The sequence below is a fragment of the Tachysurus fulvidraco genome, chromosome 15 (genome assembly GCF_022655615.1).
Source record: "Tachysurus fulvidraco isolate hzauxx_2018 chromosome 15, HZAU_PFXX_2.0, whole genome shotgun sequence".
Taxonomy (NCBI): domain Eukaryota; kingdom Metazoa; phylum Chordata; class Actinopteri; order Siluriformes; family Bagridae; genus Tachysurus; species Tachysurus fulvidraco.
The window spans coordinates 12,292,792-12,312,059 of NC_062532.1; the positions used below are offsets into that span (position 1 = coordinate 12,292,792).

The 19,268-nt window shown below is 39.6% G+C and overlaps 1 protein-coding gene across 1 annotated transcript in view; it reads right to left on the bottom strand.

The window, feature by feature from the left end:
* The window catches only part of usp43b (ubiquitin specific peptidase 43b), a 75,894-nt gene that overhangs the window by 10,544 nt on the left and 46,082 nt on the right, over positions 1-19,268 (bottom strand). Inside the window, exons 5-8 of the mRNA XM_027141539.2 lie at positions 15,464-15,599; positions 14,522-14,666; positions 8,903-9,071; positions 2,919-3,030 (exon numbers count right to left, since the gene is read on the bottom strand). Coding sequence (XP_026997340.1) covers positions 2,919-3,030; positions 8,903-9,071; positions 14,522-14,666; positions 15,464-15,599 — 562 coding nt within the window. The remainder of the gene's footprint in view (positions 1-2,918; positions 3,031-8,902; positions 9,072-14,521; positions 14,667-15,463; positions 15,600-19,268) is intronic.

Genomic DNA, 19,268 nt, shown 5'->3' on the forward strand with positions numbered 1-19,268 from the left:
GGTATTGTATGTAAACAATAAGTATCTGCCTGCTTTCTGAATTAATAACAGAGGGGATAAAACCTATTTCACTGTGGTACCATAAAAAAAATACCCATCAAGGTACTTTTACAAATATTCTCAGATCTAATTGGATCTTACAGGAACACTGAGTGTGAAAGAGGACTGAAGCTACTCAGCACACTCTAGTAGACAGGATCACGATTTTGCAAGAACTCTAGAACAAAAGACAAAAAGATAGGTAGAACTATGTAGCATCATATTTCTCTACCTTTGCAATCAAAATAGCATGAATAATTTCACCTTCAATTTCAAGTGTCTATCTATCTATCTATCTATCTATCTATCTATCTATCTATCTATCTATCTATCTATCTATCTATCTATCTATCTATCTATCTATCTATCTATCTATCTATCTATCTATCTATCTATCTATCTATCTATCTATCTATCTATCTATCTATCTATCTATCTGGGCACAAAGCCTATGTTTATTCATTTGGCTGCTGCTTTTATCCAAAGTGAATAACTTTCACCTGAGCTACACCTGAGGCAACACAGCCCTTTCCAAACTGTCCCAAATGTGCATAAAGCTTAATTTGGAGAAACGTGAAGAAATAAAAACTCACTGTCATGTTTCTGGATGTCATTATCAGTGGTGATTGTCCACACAGACAGTTTTAATATGTTGCTACAAGGCATATAAAAGTAATTGAATCTGCCATGTAATAAAAAGTAATTACAAGGAACCAAAATTCAAAGATGCCTCAATTGGAAGGAAAAAATAATCTAGAGGCCCATTGGGTCAAGAATCACGCTAGCCATGCTAAGGGAAGGAAAAGAATTGAGTTTAAAAACTCTTCCCAGTAGCGGTGTGTGATATGCATTGTATATGCTGACATAATCGAATATGTAGGAAAAAGAACCAATTAAAAAAAACAGCTTGATTTACTATGTGATGTAGCCTAGTAGGCTAGTAGAGTACTGTGTGTGCTCATTGAGAATGTCTGAAAATGCATAACCGAAGTTAAAAATGAGTGAATAAACAGCACCAAGAGACAAAATACACACACCACCAGCCTAGGAATATACGTCATTAGATTTAATTGGTAGATGTGGGTCATCTTCACTCACATGCAGGTGGTTCGTGCTTTGAAAAGACGGCTGCTGCTCAAAAGAGAGCAATCAGCAAACTATGTGGGAAATCGGTTGCCGATAAAGACAGCTCGACAACTAACTCTTTCATCTTCTGCAAACTAACCACTGCACAGGATATGAAGAATATGAAAAGCTTTAGATGACAAATCAAAAGTGATCACACACACACACACACACTCACACACACACATTCACACAGTATCATTCTGCAAAAACAACAGATAGCAAATGTGGTAAATAAATGAATGAGAATTTTTTTCCTTAACTATGCTGATTCTATTAGTATCACTGATTAGTATCAAGTAATTAATATAATGGTACCGATATCATACCAGGTAGTACAATAGAAGACACGTGCACATTTTTGAAGGATGCAGAATATCGTCTGCTTATCAATATCGAACCAAATCCTACTAAATTCCACACCCTTGCTTCTCAGGCACCAAAAATCTTAAATATTCACATCTCTCATTGAGCACGAGGAGTGTGAAAACATTCCCCACACCATCACAGCGCCTCCACGAGCCTATACTGTTTACTGTTAATGTTTCATGCTGTCTGCCGTACAAATTCAGAACATTCAATCACAATGAAACCTGGATATTTACCTCTGTTCAGAAAACGTTACAAAGACTATTAGTAGTTGAAGCACTTGTGGCATCTGAGAGAGCAGAAATGGGTTTGATTTACTTTAAAGATAGAATCACTTGTGTGAAAAAAATTTCTGTCCTTTCTGTTTCTCTGGAAATATAGCCTTTAGTATGCTAGCTAAAAACAGAGTTCACTTCCATTGAGCTATTAACCACCACTGTAGAGTGTGACAGTGTGACATGAAAAAGAACCTCGATGCTGAACATGGCCACCCTGAAAAAGTCATAAAATCCAGAGATAAACAGTAGAAGACGAACAGCTCTTTAAGACAACCATGTTAAGTCACTTGGTTGAATACTAGCCGATGCTAGAATCACAGCACTGCCACCACAATCACAAACATGAAGCCGGGTGTGTATCTAAGAAACTGGCAACTCAATCTACATGATAAAGCTGAGATGAAGATAAGGGAGTTCCTTCAGGCTGACATGATTTACAAGTCCCTTCGACTTTTCCACCAGTGATGTGTTAATTGGCATGCACCTTGTCAGAGTGATAAGAAGTGTGCTACTCGCTGTATGATGAATAGAAATCGGAGAAAAAGGAAATAAAAGACGAGGACATAATTAATTTCATTGCCACAAAATGGAGCCGGTGACTTTGTTTTACTGAATTCCGTTGCGTGCGATAAGTTAAAAGGGGCATTGTGTTTGATTCGATTTGTGTTTTTAATTCGACCTTGCACATTAATTATGTGGCAGATGCATGTCAAAATCGTCCAAACAGTTGTAAACTGGTGGACTGCGAAAGCAGCAAAGTATGTGCAAATGCCGTAAATGTAAATATATTTCAATGTAAATGTCAGTAATATTTGAAATACTGTCCTAATAAACGTGTAAAAAACTGACCGAAAATGAGAATGGCTTGTATACAGATAAATCAAAGTTAAAAACAATTAGACAGAGAAGTTTATTCTTCCCGCATCATATTCCCAAAAGTGGCATACAGAAACTAATCACTAATCGTTTAGCATTAAATAGTTGTTAATATTCAGCTGTTTGTTGTGAAGAAAAAATATTAGCCAAACCTTCACAAAAAGACTGGAATATCCCTGATAGAGAATGTTTGAAATGTTTGACAGGCCAGAATCAAACCCATGGTTTTACCTGTGGCTGTGCTCCACTGATCATCAGGTAGTAGAGCTTACTGAGGATGCTCTGCTGTAGCTCATCCCATGACACTGACCTGTCTTCTCTCATCAGAAATGGAGGACCAAACCTACAGGGAAACAGAGGTGAGGTTTAATACTTGTGCAATATATTATATTGAAGCAATATTACAGAGGCTTCCAAGCTGCCAGTTGAGTCTGAAACAGAGCATGGTTTGCATGAAAATTTGGTAATGAGAAAGCTGTCAAGTGGACCAGGAAGCTTTCTGTAGTACCGAACCCGAGATTACCAACAGGAGGTGGTGTGAGTTCGTTTGCATTAAAACTAGATCTCAGATCTCGGGTATTCGGATCTGCATTTTTTCGCGAATTAAAGTGACCTGTGCGTGTGTTTTAGCTGATGATGACATCATTAGTTTCGTTTGTGTTCTCCATGCTCCATGCACTGGGGTTTGACAGAATTAAGAGAGTCTGAAACCAGATTGATTCTGAAGATTGGGCGAGAACAATATCGCTCGGATTCGGACCAGAGCTAATACGCTTACTGTGAAACCCACCTTCATCTCTGTTGAGGCATAGATTTCGTTGAACTCACTGAACATCGGTAACAATCTGGACTGTGAGTTTTAATGCTGACAAATGTTGTAGCTATAGATGAGTGTGATACCAAGAGAATAAATCGGCCTGCATTTTGGGAACAAACTCAATGCTCTCCCTGTCAATCGTAGCGAAACTAGCTAATGCTGGATGTCTGTTTGCTATTGCATATAAAAGAAGAAGGCTTTGTGCATATCTGCATGCATACCCAACTACCGTAGCAGCATTTTGTAATGAAGCCGTGGACAGCTTTGTGTCTTCGAACGATCCTGCGCTCACTTCAATTCATGAGGTAAAAATAGCCAGTGGGGAGAAAAAACAATAAGAAATTACAAATTACAGGAAAAACACCAAACCTGGGCCAATGTGGAAGCCACTTTAAGTTTCTAAGCTGACAATCATTCATATCTGCCTGGACTGTCACTAATATCTGAAATGAGTGGACAGTCTCTTCCACCAAAGCAGTGAATAGTGCCGATTTATGTTCAGTGCCACTTTTATTATCTTCTCTCTATCTTATTGTCTGGCTCAGAGGTTCAATAAATAGAGTGAATAAAAACAGCGAACTTCGGCATCCTTGCCTCTTTCCACATTTCATTTGAAAGGTCCCCATCTAGTATTTCTTATTCTAGATCTATAGAAAAATTCCTTCAAGATATTTATTGTGTTTATTCAGTATTGTGTCCGTCGTATAAATGTCTTGGATTTTTCTTTATAGTGTGCAGTATATCTGAGGTCAGGCAAAACCTGTTCAATTCTTTGTGAATAAAATAAATACCTTTTGGTTCCACGTTCATAAGATGACTGCTGTGGAGGTTCCATATAGAGGATAACAGAGCTGATAGAGTCCAATACAGTCACACATCACGTCTTTTTCTCTGCTCTTATAGCCTTTAATGTTGCTTACATTGGTTAGATTCTTCACCCCAGGTACCAAAGGTTTCCCCAATGCTGCCCTAAATAATTTAAATAATTAAATTTAATCGTTGGTAGTGTTCTAAAGTGGGGACGTGATTGTTTTTTGACTAACTGAAAAAAAAAAAGATCTGAAATCTCCATGCAGAGTGTCAGGCATCCAAAAACCTCATGTTCAGCAAGACACATAAGGATAGTCAAGAACCACTGAGGAATCAATGTGGCATTTCTGAATCGTTGTCATTCTGATAAAGCTTACGATCTCGCTTGTCTGAAAGAGGAAACGTATGAAAAAGGCTTCCTGGTTGTGCACAGCAAGGCGGTCTGAAAGGAATGGGAAAAAAGGCTGGGTAATTTCACGCTGGCGTAACAGTCGCAGCGGCTTCCCGCTGTCATGAACTAAAACAAACCATAAACTCTTCTGACTCCTTTCCCCTCCTTCCATCTTGCTCTCCACTGATTTTGAAAGAAAGCCCTCACTGACACATTCTCGTGCTGTGCGATTTCAGCGAAAGAGAGAGAAGGAGTGAGGGGGGGAAAAGAGAGAGGACAGATGGAAGAGATGATCACTCGATAAACTTCAAAACTGCCAGTTCTTCTAAACGTCACCAGGCCTGGAGAGGATTCTTTATGTTATTAGAAGGTATTTACTACTATCCCTGATCTGGCCCTGATGTATTATAGAGTGTAGACTGCATGTAAAGGTTCTGTTATGTGTTATGAGCTTACAGGTGCAGTTTAAGTGCTGTGTTTAAGGCAAAAGAGACAAGGTATATTTCTGTACATCATATAAATACATGTCGGAGATTAGTACAAAAAAAAAGGCTAGAGGAGTGAGAATGATTACTCACTGAGAACTGAGCCATGTTCAAAAATCAGAGCTCATTTTTCTGGTTTTACACTATATTTGTTTGCCTCCCACAAACCAGGTGTAAATTAATGTACTTTTTGTGGCTAGGTGCAGTAAAGCCATTGGTACCAGATGCCAGCTGGGATACATTTTATCTTGTGCTGTATGACAATTTAATTGTCTGAAATAGATTTAGTGCTGTTAACCTGCCCTGGCAACATTTCCTCCGATTCTATTATCTGACCTGCTAACCATCTTACATCAGAGTTGAGCCCAAAGCCATGTGACTCTGGAAAGACAGTTATCTCTCTGCCGTCTGGAAGTCCCGCCCCCTTTCTCCGTCGCCTCACATGCTCTGTCTGAGAAACATTAGGCAATCTCGCTCTGTCACAGTACACGAAGATTTAATTTGAGTTAATTAATGTGAAATCAATGTACTCACTGTGTTTGCCTGAGCTAGTTAACACGAGTTAGCTTTATTTATCAGGAAATCCTCAGAAAATGGTTTTGAGCACAGGAAAAAAGAACTCTTTGCAGAAGCCTGGGCAATCTTTTTATTTTACAGACAATCTTTATTTTTTGAAAACACCGAATTTTCATAATCGCCCACACAAAATGAGTAAGTAATGAGTCCATGCATATTATTAGATTATTGTTACTGAGTTTGAATATGTGATTAAAAGACATGCTTATGTGAGTTTCTGAAATATCCAATCAAATCATCTCCTGTCTTTCTCCTTAAAGTGGCCAGGATAATAATAACACAAGAGCCGTGATTTGATTCAGTACCTCGAGTTTTCAGTTAAAACAGGAAGTCAGAGAGAGAGTGTGTTGAAGGACTTGAGTGATTTCCACAACAGACACTAATGCAGATATGCTGCACCTCCTGCTGTTTCGAAACACAAACTCATTTTCAGCTGTGTAGGATTGCTCACACAGTGACCTTGTCATGTTCAGTACCCTGAAGAAGAGGTTTCTAACCACAGGGCTTCGAATTGGTACTGGGTCGTTTGTTACCGCCAGTGTTTTTCCTCTCCCCTGTTATAAGCCTAATGTGGCAGTGAGGGTATTAGGCTCTCTGCAGGGGGGAGGAAAAGACTGCCATTTACCACAATACAGCAAAATGAAACTGTATAGAGAAACAAAGCTTTCTGGGCTACACACACACACACACACACACACACACACACACACACACACACACACACACACACACACACACACACACACACACACACACAAACACACACACACACAGAAATACACACACAGAAACACACACACACACGCATGCTCACAAACACACACATACACACTCACACACACGTTCACAAACACACACACAGACACACACACACACACACAAAGACAAACACAGGCCACACACACACATAGGTCACACCGACCAACACACACACAGGTCACATGGACACACACAAGTAGGTCACCCCAACCCAGACACACAAACACACACAGGTCTCTTTCCTTCTCTCTCTCTCTCTCTCTCTCTCTCTCTCTCTCTCTCACACACACACACACACACACACACACACACACACACACACACACACACACACACACACACACACACGTAGGTCAAACTAAGAAAGAAACACACCTACAGATCACACAGACACACACAAACGTCACACAGTCAAACACAGACAACCATACACACAAACACATACACATATTCTCTCTAGTTCTCTCTCTGACACACACACGCACACACACACACACACACACACACACACACACACACACACACACACACACACACACACACACACACACACAAACACACACAATTTGACAAAAAATTTGACTGCTTAGGAGACTACATTAATCATCCATGTTTGATGGTAATTAGCTATAGTAAATGTCTCCCGATTTTACCCATAATGCCATTCGTCAACTCACCGATCTCTACCTGAAAAGATTTATTTCTTGAGTCTGTTCAGTTCTCACACTTCCTCATCTGTATATTCTGGTTCAAATGCAGAATACCGATGAGTTGACACCAAAACTAGTGTGCTTGACATTCTGTAAATCACTAACTAGTCAAACCACCATTGCATGGGGCAGTCGTGGCCTAATGGTTAGAGAGTCTGATTCGTAACCCAAAGGTTTGTTCGAGTCTCAGGCAAGGCACCAAAACCCCCCAACTGCTCCCCAGGCGCCGCAGCATAAATGGCTGTCCACTGCTCCGGGTGTGTGTTCACGGCGTGTGTGTGTTCACTGCTGTGTGTGTGCACTTTGGATGGGTCAAATGCAGAGAACAAATTCTGAGTATGGGTCACCGTACTTAGCCGTATGTCATGTCACGTAACTGCAATAGCGACGTCTACATTTGACATCAGTGTCTGCCTCAAACCTCTTACAGAAAAAAACAAACAAATAAATAAATAATAATCCAACGTTTACATTTTTTTTATATAAATGTTATAAAAATATAACATCAGCGAGGACTTTTCTTTGAAGTAGAAACTCTGGGAAAAGAGCCAAAATCATAAGCTGTAAGCTGTTAACCTACCTGAAAACACCTGGAGCACATTATACAAGTTTTAGCATAAATGCAGCTATATCAGTGCCAGTGTCCTCATCTTTAGACTCACAGAAAGAAATAACGTGTTTTTTTTTTTTTAAAGATAATGTGTATTTTTTGGTAAGTATGAGTTACACAAGTGAAAGCTGGTAAGAGCCGTCAGTTCTTTGTCTTTTCCATCTGTTTCTGTCATGATTTTCTCTTCACAGATTGAAAGGTGTTGAAAGGTATGAAAAGGCCACATGAAGTGTTGCTTTTTCCACAAATGGACACTTGATGAACACTCGCCCTACCCTGATCTTGCTATTCTGCTGTTACTATAAGTAGAAAGGAACTGACAGGGGACTCTTAATCTAGCTGCCATGGACTAAAGCCTATCTGATGGATCATGCTACTATGTCGAGTTTATCTGAAACCTCTCAAGAGCTGACAACCAACCTGGGATAAAGGTCCGTTGATCCGTATTCAGTTTTTTTGCCTGAGGGCAGGAGGTTTTTCCAGCTCCTACATCACATCATATTATTGCCCAGTCAGAATTAGAGCTATATAATACAGTATTTCCATCAATGGACAAAAAAACCCCAAAACAATAATGACTACATGCACGCAGTTAATTAGCATGTGTTGGTGATTTATAAAAAAGGCTCTAAATGATCACTGTCATGGCAATCAACAAACTCCACATCACAATCCACATACGCCACAATGCACCGTGGCCTGCAATCGTGGCCACCATGGACGACACTCCCCAGAACACACACTCACTTCCACGTTCGCTGTCACCAGCAATAGCCACTCAAACTCGCACAGACTTTACAAGACTTTCACGCTCACAGTTCACAGTGAACTATACAGTATGCTAAGTTCACCTTGTTGTTCTCGATATTACCAAGTCTTTCACTCTGTCTTTGTTTGTTTACCCGGTTTCACCTACTTCTGTACAGTATATCATCCCATGAGTTCCTCTCTAGCCTGCTCCAGCCTGCTCCTTTCTCCAGATGTTATCAATTTTGTGCATATTTAATATTTAGTATACAGTAAATTAGGACTTATCTAGTAGTTCTGCAGGACTCACCTCACAGCTTGTTGGCCTGCTCCAGCAGCGTTACAAACCAGCAGGAGAATCTTTGTTGTTCCCCCTCCATGGTTGAGAAACTCGGAGGAGAGTGCCCCGGATGCAGCCAGTCTCTGAGCCTCGGACCCAGAAGTGGAGTACGGTGAAGAAGGGAGACTGTGGTGGTAGCCTGAGCCAGGGAAGAGAGGAAATATCAGAGTTAGTACAGAACACGTCAAGCCTTTTAAAAGACTTGTCATCATGCTCTTATTATTCACAGGAAGGGTGAAACCTCTGCTTAAAAATGGACGACTGATGCCGAGCAGTGAAAATTGAGAGCAGTGATAGCAGCAAGCAGAAAGAATATATTTATTATATTTATTGCACAGAAAAAATCCTTTAGAGACCATTTTAACAGCTGAGAATTTGAACAACAAATGACTGAGGAGACAGTAAGAAATCAGCATCAAATAAAATGCAACAATGGTGCATAAAGATCTGTTGAGTAACGGCGCACTAAAATGTGAAGACAGTATTAATCCCAAATTATCACTGAATCATAATAATTCAAGCTCTCTGCATTCTGGGGACCATTTGCAGATGCAACTACTAATACGTTCGGCCATGTTGATGTGAAAGGTCAGAGGAGATGTGCTGGACTGGACTGAGCTGACAAAAAAGGCTACAGTAACTCAAACACTTTTTACAACCGTGGTGAATATTTTGCACGTGGGGGTGAACACAGCAGAAGACCACATCTGGTTCAATTCTCGTCAACCAAGGAAAGGAATCTGAGGCTTTTAGTTTTTCTAGAATATTCTATTGAACATATCTTCTCATGACAGCAAAGCTCTCAGAATAAAATTCCTCTCAGGAGCTTATGGCATGGATAGTAAAGTTGATCCTCATACAAGCTCAACACCAAACACCAAGACATCAGGGTCATGAATTTTCTTGGTCTGGGGGAACATAACTGGCACACTATATTATTCACAGTTGCTGTAATCGGGGTACGACTTGCGCTTTCCTCCTGTACATCGAGCGCAGCCTTCTGCATGATTCATTTCAAGTCATTTTGGACCCATTTTATGGAGTGAGAGGTGAAGCACAGTCATGAAAACACAGAAAGGTTTCATTGTATACTGCTATGGAGTAATTTGATAGCCTTAAATCAGGACGAGCTTTTGACCATTGGCCTGAAATCAAAATGACGGAGGTTCGTTCATCTTTCATGGTATGTTCATGGTGTTCTTCACAGCATGATCCACATGCATGCTATCAATGTATCAATATTTATTGTCGTGCCATGCATACTGACATATACTGAGTGGGAGATGATAGGATGGTTCCTGAAGGATGGTAGGTTCAGTAACACAATGCAACATTAAAGACAATACAGTGGTTGTTTAAATAGGAATACATAAAATAGAAATAGTGCAACAATGATAATGTCAGATGAAGATTCCAGGTGAAAATCACGGTTTCAGTAAAAGCCACAACGGCAGCACAATGCAAGACTTACTAGTAAATACAATGCTCTCCAAAATCCATCGACAGAAGAAGAAAAAACTATGATGACATTCGACTAATTGGATTCTGATTTGCTTTTTGGAAAAAGACTATCATTATTTGCATGAGCAAATGGACACTTACACCACACGCATCTGCAAAGCCAACAGCATGGTGGATGACCCCACACACCCCTCACACACACTCCTCACCCTCCTGCCGTCTGGAAAAAGGTACCGAAACATTCGGGCCCTCATGACCAGACTGTGTAACAGTTTCTTCCGACAAGCCATCAGACTCCTTAATAACTGAACTGTTCTGAGCACAATATACGCACGCACATCACCTGTATAGCCTGCACAGACCTACACCACATACACACACTTCCAACATACATCCATCAACCTGTTTACATGCTGTTTTTGCACACTTTTTTTGCCCTTTGCACAGATTGTCTCGCATTTCAGTCCTTTGCTGTTTTGCACAATTCTTTACATTATTTCAGGGACCTGCTGCTATAACACGGTGTTCATTCTAGTATTACTGCAGACGGAAAATTGTTGGACATACAGTATTTACACTGGTCGGTGCTGTTTCTGTTTATTGTCTCTTGTGTATAGTCTTTTTTGTATTGTCTTTTGTCCTGCACTGTCTTGTCTGTCTTGTCCTGCACTGTCTGCACCCGATTGCACAGTTGCACGTTATGTATCTAAGACTACTTACTAAGTCCTTAGCCCTGTCTTTGTTTTATGTAGCACCATGGTCCTGGAAAAACATTGTGTCATTTCACTGTGTACTGCAACAGCTATATATGGTTGAAATGACAATAAAAGCTTCTTGACTTAAAAATACCATTTAAGTATATCAGATATTGGATAAGAAGGTTGGGTCTTGTCTCAGGACAAGTTTGGAGATATGTCCTGTTATTGGGAAATGATGTATTTCTTGGCACCATCCAAACTGGAACTTTGGATGCCCTCTTCAGACAAGGGGAAAGACCAAGGACACACAATCCTACGTGGAGTGAAAGCTGTGAGTTCAGGACTGACTTGTTTCTGTTGACTTGCTTTGGGTTTGTTGAGCCATTTGTAGTAGTGCTGAAAAGTGTGGAATGAATAAATGCGTGTCCGGAGCTCTGAGCAGTGCCTAGATTTTACCTTCACACACTCGGTTCTACAGTTTTCACTGCAATTAAGATTTACATAACAGACATAAAAGGGCTCTAAAAATGACTCACTACTTCATTAAGAGTGAACACAGTCCAGAAAATGCTCAGAACACTGAGCATAATATGTGTGTGTGTACAGTATGTGTGTGTGTGTGTGTGTGTGTGTGTGTGTGTGTGTGTGTGTGTGTGTGTGTGTGTGTGTGTGTTTGTGTCTGTGTGCGTGTGTGAAAATGACCTCATGATGAATTAATTACTTTACAGCTATGATGCAAGTACACCAAAGCAAGAATGGATCAGCTCGAGATACATCGTCTTCATCCTCTCATCCTTTCTTTCAGTGAGTAACACTGAGTGTCAATCCAAATCCCCTCACAGCTGCCTGAGAGCTCCTCTGAGCTGAGTATTAGCATTAGCCAAAACTGTCAGATCTTTAATTAAACACCTTGACCTCCCTGTAGAGCTATGCTGGGTCTCTGTCCACAAAGAAATGACCATAGGACATGCTCAAAACCCAAGCTGGCTTCACACACTGAGCACAGCAATATTACAGGAACAGATTTCACACTGCCAGAATCTTGAAGATGGAAGAGGCTAAGAATAACCACACTCTTAGTGCACTTAGAAAGCTGTCCTTCCCTCTCTGACTCCATCTTCCAGCCTCCTCGTAGCTGTCTCTTCCCAGTCAGCATGTGCCACATGTTCAGACATGCGTGTAAATACAGTGGAGCCTGCTGTAATTATGGGGACCTTTCAGCAAGTGTTAAGCCCCTTCACCACTGCCACGTGCATTATGCTTGTGAATGTTTGTCTTTCAGTAAAGCGTGGCACTTAATAGCACAACCACAGAATAGAAAGATGTCTGTGTTTGTGTGTCTGGATCTGTTTGGACAATTTGTTATTTTGCGGACAGCTGAGAAAAACCCGGATCGCTCCTGGATTCAGCATGCACATGTAATGCTTGTGTACAACTACGAATGAATACGCTGCATAATACATCACGTGGATAAGTGGCGTATGTATGGAGACAGTCACACAGACAGCGCTGCTGAAAATCAACTGATTCCAATAAAAAACTTTTTTTTGTTTAAAGGCTGTTTAAATAAAAACCTTCCAATAAAGCCTTTCAATATTCCAACTTCATATGTAGTTCATGGGGGGAAGTCATGGTTAGAGAGTCTGACTCTTAACCCTAAGGTTGTGGGCTCGAGTCTCGGGCCGGCCACGACTGAAGAGCCTTTGAGCAAGGCACTGAACCCCCCCAACGGCGCCGCAGCATTAATGACTACCCACTGCTCCGGGTGTGTGTTCACGGTGTGTGTGTGTTCACTGCTGTGTATGTGTGTGCACTTTGGATGGGTTAAACGCAGAGAACAAATTCTGAGTATGCGTCACCGTACTTAGCCGTATTTCACGTCACTTTCACTTTCATAAGTCCACATAAAACATGCATAAGCCCTTCATGATCAAAACTAACATGAATGATATAACATTTAGAAACAAATACTTGTGTCAGTGCTTAATGGAGTGAGTTTGTATACTGACAGAAGAAATGAAGAAGTGAATTTAATTCTATAAAAACTTGAATAGTTTCTGTATATTATCTCTTGACTAATTGGAGTTCTATTCATAAACATGTGACTTTGACATAAGTGATGCACAATGAGTTTCAAAGTCAGCAGGGAAATGATCATAACATGACATAGAGTTTACTTTTAGTTTTAGAAGTTTGCACTAAATGTAAATATATTAACACTCAGAGGTTAAACCCTGGTTTCTAAAAGTCTTAATGAATTAAATGATAATACTCCAAAACAGAGAAGGCTGTCTGCAGCAGTGGCATGTGCAAGACCTACAATTTATCTTTAAGTGCTGAGATCACACACTGGTGACATTTCTGTCATTATACCGAAGTCCATCATGTACAGTTTTCTGCAAATGTACAATGTTCTCGAATGGCCATCCCACTCCCCAGACCTGAATATCATTGAACATCTGTGGGGTGATTTGAAGTGGGCTGTCCATGCTCAGCAACCATTAAACCTAACTGAACTGGAGATGTTTTGTAAGAAGGAAGGGTCCAAAATACATTCATCCAGAATCCAGACACTCATTACAAGCTTTAGGAAGCGTCTAGAGGCTGTTATTACTGCTAAAGGAGGCTCTACTAAATATTGATGTGATTTTTCTGTTGTGGTGCCCAGATTTATGCACCTGTCTAATTTTGTTTTGATGCATATTGCACATTTTTTGTTAATCCTGTGTCCTTCAGTTATTTGATAGATCAAAATGAAATCGCTGATCCAAACACACAAAAATTTACAAAAAAAATCATGGAAATTGTCAGGGGTTCCGAAACTTTTGTATACGACTGTACCTGTAACACCATGACGGCCAAAGAAATGCTAATGTAATGATGTTTATTTTCCTATATACACAATTCCATCAGTAGAGTTAAATGTTTATCATTGCCCATAATATTAATTGCTGAAAGAATGAATGTTTATCCTGGTATTGTGTGTGTGTGTGTGTTTATGAATGTATGAAAATGTAGGTGAATCTCTGTCTTGTACCTTTGTTCTGTCAGATGAATAGAATTCTGAACAGCTGCTATTCTTTCTGAAAACTCCTTTTGATTTTTAATGTTAGATCGTGTCTGAAACTCAAGGCCACGCTGCCTCGTTTCATACGGCCTGTGTGTATTACTGTTGAATAGGCTGCCAGTAAACCCTAGAGAAATCATACTCCATCAGAAACAAAGGTACCAATCTGTTCTGTGCCTTGTTGGCAGGTGGACCATGTAGGATACAGCTTTCTACAGATTAAATTTCTCAGAGTGTATATACTAAAATTAACAAAAAAAAAATAGATATGTTTAATGTGAAATGCCATAATATCTGTGGCTTGAGGACCATTTTTGGGTTGCGTAAGAAAAGTAGTGTTCGATAACGTTTTTTTTAGTTTACCTGATGTTCTCGTGGATCCTCCCCTGATGTAAAGAGGCGGGGCTTGGAAGGCATAAATGACATCATTTTCTGCGATGCTGGTCAAATCATCGTCATCAAAAAAAGAGCGTTGGAAACCAGTAGTGTAAATTTCAGTCAAAATCACCTAGAGCAAAAGAAAGAAATATTAGTAAAAGTGCTGTTTACTTGTTAAGACTATATCCCAAAAAGAATTCAGTGTGAAAGACTTGAATCGCTTTTAACTACTGACTTTAACAAACATTTTTAATTGCCTGCTAATTCGTACATACGTGACACATTATCGGAGCTACTAAATCTAATGCTCATTGACCTGACCTCTGCAAAAAGCACTATCGTTGATGACTAAACTTTAGCCTCTGTTTTGTTTCAGTGGACTAAATTGTTGCCTTATGATGCATGGTCACATAGCTCATTCTTTGGCCATTGTAAAACACTCAAAATAATTTCGAATCAAACCTTGTGTGTTAACACTGTCAAACCTATGTGTGTTGGAAATTGCCAGACATTTAACTATACATAAAAGGTCTTTGGTTATAACTTATTTTCATGCATGTTTGCTGAGATATCATAGAGTAAAGAAAAGAAAGAAGAGGAAAACACTCATTTTTTAATGAATATTGAGCATGGCATTAGAATAAGGTTGTGTATGTTTCGGTTTCCTTGGGAGCATTTGGGGGTTTGTCCCTGGGCAAGGAAATAAACTTGGTGGGCTTGAATGTGCACAAATAAAGCGAGATTGGTCTGGAAATACAGCTTGTTCTTTTCAATGTAGAGCAAAGAACTGGATGTTCTGCTGAGTAATGCCACTTTTTAAAAGCTGAACTCAATCTAACTACTATAAAGCCAATGAAAGGATAGAACAATAATACATCTGTGTGTGTGTGTGTGTGTGTGTGTGTCTGTGTGTGTGTTTATGCTCACTTGGTCCGGGGAAATCTTGCCCTCATCTGCCACCATTCTGCGCAGGCAAGCCAGAGAACCGAATAAAGGCACAGCCAGTCCTACTCTTAAATACCTCTGCCCTTTAGTGCTGAACACCAGAGTCACACACAGTGGCCTAAATCACACACACACACACACACACACACACACACACACACACACACACACACACACACACACACACACACACACACACAGAATTTCAGTAAATACATATCCAAATACAATACATTTCTACATCAGTACATTGAGTGTTAATTATACATATGTATTATTTGAAAAAATAAATAAAGAAATAAAATAATAGAATCTTTATTCAAATGCATTTTAATTTGGCCCTGATTTTTTTTATCATTTGAATCGTTTTACATCAATGAAGCACGTATACTTAAAATAGAGCCCTCTGTTGAACCACCTCAGTAGATTAGGAATAATCTGTCTAATAATAAGTCTATGCAAATGTGTGATAAAAACTCAAATCCTGCTCAACTTCCCACATTTTTAATAGATGGAAGCCTTAAATGCAGCTTCTGGGCATCAGGTTTTACACGTAGCTTACCAACACATAGGCTTGCACCATTACTATGTGGAAGACTTATTCTACTGACGCTGTAGAAAATGTCGAGCTCTGCTTCTAAACTAGTTCACCAAGTTCCATTTGGTGTAGATACAGTATTTAACAGCCCTGAGCTGCTGAAGTTGCTAGAACTTCACCTTTGCCATTTGCAAATTTGACCAAACTCATCAGTAAACATTAGCGATTTTCTAATTGGCTTTCTGATCTGTTCTGTTATAGTATAACGTCTCCATAGAGCTTCACTGGTAAGGCTAATTCAGTAGCTGTTTTAATCTAACACCAATTGCCACCTGACAAAAACAGACTATTAGCCACATTAAGCTAGAATCTGGTCTAATCTGGTTTGGTCAGGTGGATAAGTCTGCAGCTCTCTAACTCAACTCATTTAACCTCAGATATTTTCTAGCTAATGTTCACAGATGACTGATCATTGACCTTCTACATGTGCCACACCTATGGGAGCTTCCGCTGTGAAGATGATCTGACAGACAACTTCAAAGCTCTGTGTTCTTTTGTAAAGGCGACTTGTTTTTCTCAAAGAGAAACTGATTTCAACCAAAACAATGAAATGGAAAAGAAATATGGAACATGTGTGACTTTGAGTATTGTTGGTTTTTATCAGAAAACACTTGGTTTGTGGGGTCACAGTTGAGAGGTCACACAGCAGGGGCTATGTGTGTCGTGTTTTGTGGGTCAGCAGCTTTAAAGGGGGTCAGAATGGGGAAAGTGATAGGGTTCAAGTGTGCAGCTCGGCACACAGCCAAGGAAAACAAAGAGAAGAAAAGCAGCAGATAAAAGTTTTGATTCGGGGATGTAAAAGTCAAAACGATGCAGTTCGAACTCTTCACAGTGTTGCATGGTATTTTAAAATAATAATATTACTAATGTGACTTTTGTTTGGTTCTAAATAGATTTTAAAATAATAGTTTCTTGTTATTTTCTTTTTAAATCTGCATGAGAATCAGTGATTGAACCAATGAACTTCTTCTAGAGACGTGAAACCCTTCATCTGGAATAATTACAATTATATAATGAAAGTAAAAGGGGAAAAAAATTGCTTGTCCAGAAACATAATTGTCCAGGCCAAAAATGGGTAGAGATGTCACTCAGCCTAAAATGTGTGCTTTTGGACTAGAGTAGGAACGTGGAGGAACCGGAACCGGAACCCTCAAAGCACAGAAAGAATATGAAAACTCACATTGGCCAGAGATCGCAGCTGAACCCCCAACCTTGGTGGTGTGATGCAAAGCTACTAAACTTTATTACATTATCTTATAATCATTGTTAATGTCTCTGGACACTGTGGAAGTGTTAAATCCTGTATGGATGATTACATTGCTATGTCGCACAAGCCTGGGTGAATGCTAGCCTGCCCAGCCTGACAAAAAAGATGGCCAGTAATGGCTCAGACGTTGTTAATGTTGTTATGTTAATATTTACCAAGTGCAATCTTCTAATCTTTGCAACAACCAAAATTCTATATTTGACTGATAATATAAAAGAGAAAACAAAATTAAAATCTCTACATACAGAGAAAAGCTCTATACCATAGGATACCCTGTTTCCCTTCGATTTACGAGCCGTGTGTGGTTTTTTTCCCCGCAGATGAAAACACATCTATGAAATGAAACGGTAAGACAATCCAAGGCTGGAAATGAAAACCTTCAGACATGCAATTAACCTGACAAAAGCCTTTTACACACAAACAGGCTTATCTGTTTATGGACACCCACCAAGGCTGTGTCACAATAAACAGAGAAGGCCGGCGTTTAATCAATCGGATGTGGGAAGTGTTCCTAATGTTTTCTCTGGCTGTGGGAAATGTTCCTAATTCTATGGTGTGACTCAGTTGTGTGGCATGTCACCGAGAGAAACCCAGCTCCATTCACTGAACCGAAACTTCAACTGGTAGATCAGGCCTGGCCACTGGAGATATTTTATATAGTTACCTGTATCAGATTTCCTCCTGGCTGTGAACCATTTCTAGATACATCAGTACAGCGCAGTGAAGGTTGATGAAAATGAAAATGAAAATGCAGAAATAAATGTGTGTGTGTCACCACTATAAAACATGTAAGTAGTCAGCATGTGCACCCAAAATCACATAACGATGAACTATTTTATGGCAATTTGTTGTGTGAATAGTGTGAGAGGAAGAGGTACACTTCATGTACCCTTAAAGGATGGTGCATTTATTTTCTACTTAAAAGAAAAAAAGAATTTTGGACACTTCATGCACTCAACAATTGCAACTTTGCTTTACATAGCAGAGGAGAAGTGAAGGTACCAGGCGTTGATGCTGGATGAGAAAATGAAAAATATTCAAGATGGCCGAAGACACCGCAGTGGACAAGACAACGTACAAGACGACGTACAATTCGCCGTTAAATTCATTATTATTTTAAAATGTTGCTGATGTAAAGCAAATTAACGAAATAAACCGTCTCTGTTCTGTCAGATAAAAACAATGGCATAATTTGATCATGAAGATAATTTGCTATCTGATCATGAAGACACCGTTTTTATTTTTTTCATTCTTGTCCATTTACTAGAATCAAGAACAGTCAGAGGAACAAAGGCCAAAATTTCTGCAAAGCAATGCACCCATTATTTCAATACACAACTTCAATTCATTTCTATAATAATTTGTATTTTTTTTTAAACGTCAAAAAACGTCAAAAATTTTGGAATCTTTTGTGGCATACATTTTAGGCAGGGCGTTGTACTTAACATTGATCCGTTCACATTTTAAGACTGAAAGACATTCGGCAGATAAGCCACCAAGAGCCGAGACTACAGCCATGAAGCATATCTACTTAAGACAGATCTGCCTACTGAACTGCTTCAGCAGACTAGGAATAAACAGTGAAGTGTTGAGGATAATCTGGGTTTATGTGTGTGTGTGTGTGTGTGTGTGTGTGTGTGTGTGTGTGTGTGTGTGTGTGTGTGTGTGTGTGTGTGTGTGTGTATGTGTATGTGTGTGTGTGTGTGTATGTGTGTGTGTGTGTGTGTGTGTGTGTGTGTGTGTGTGTGTGTGTGCTTGTGTGTGTGTTTGTGTGTGTGTGTGTGTGTGTGTGTGTGTGTGTGTGTGTGTGTGTGATCAAAGCTGCTTGTCTGCCCTCATTTGTGACAAGTAAATATACAAATACATTTAAAAAAAGCTATTTTATTTTTATTAAAATTATTTATAATATTTATTTTCAACAA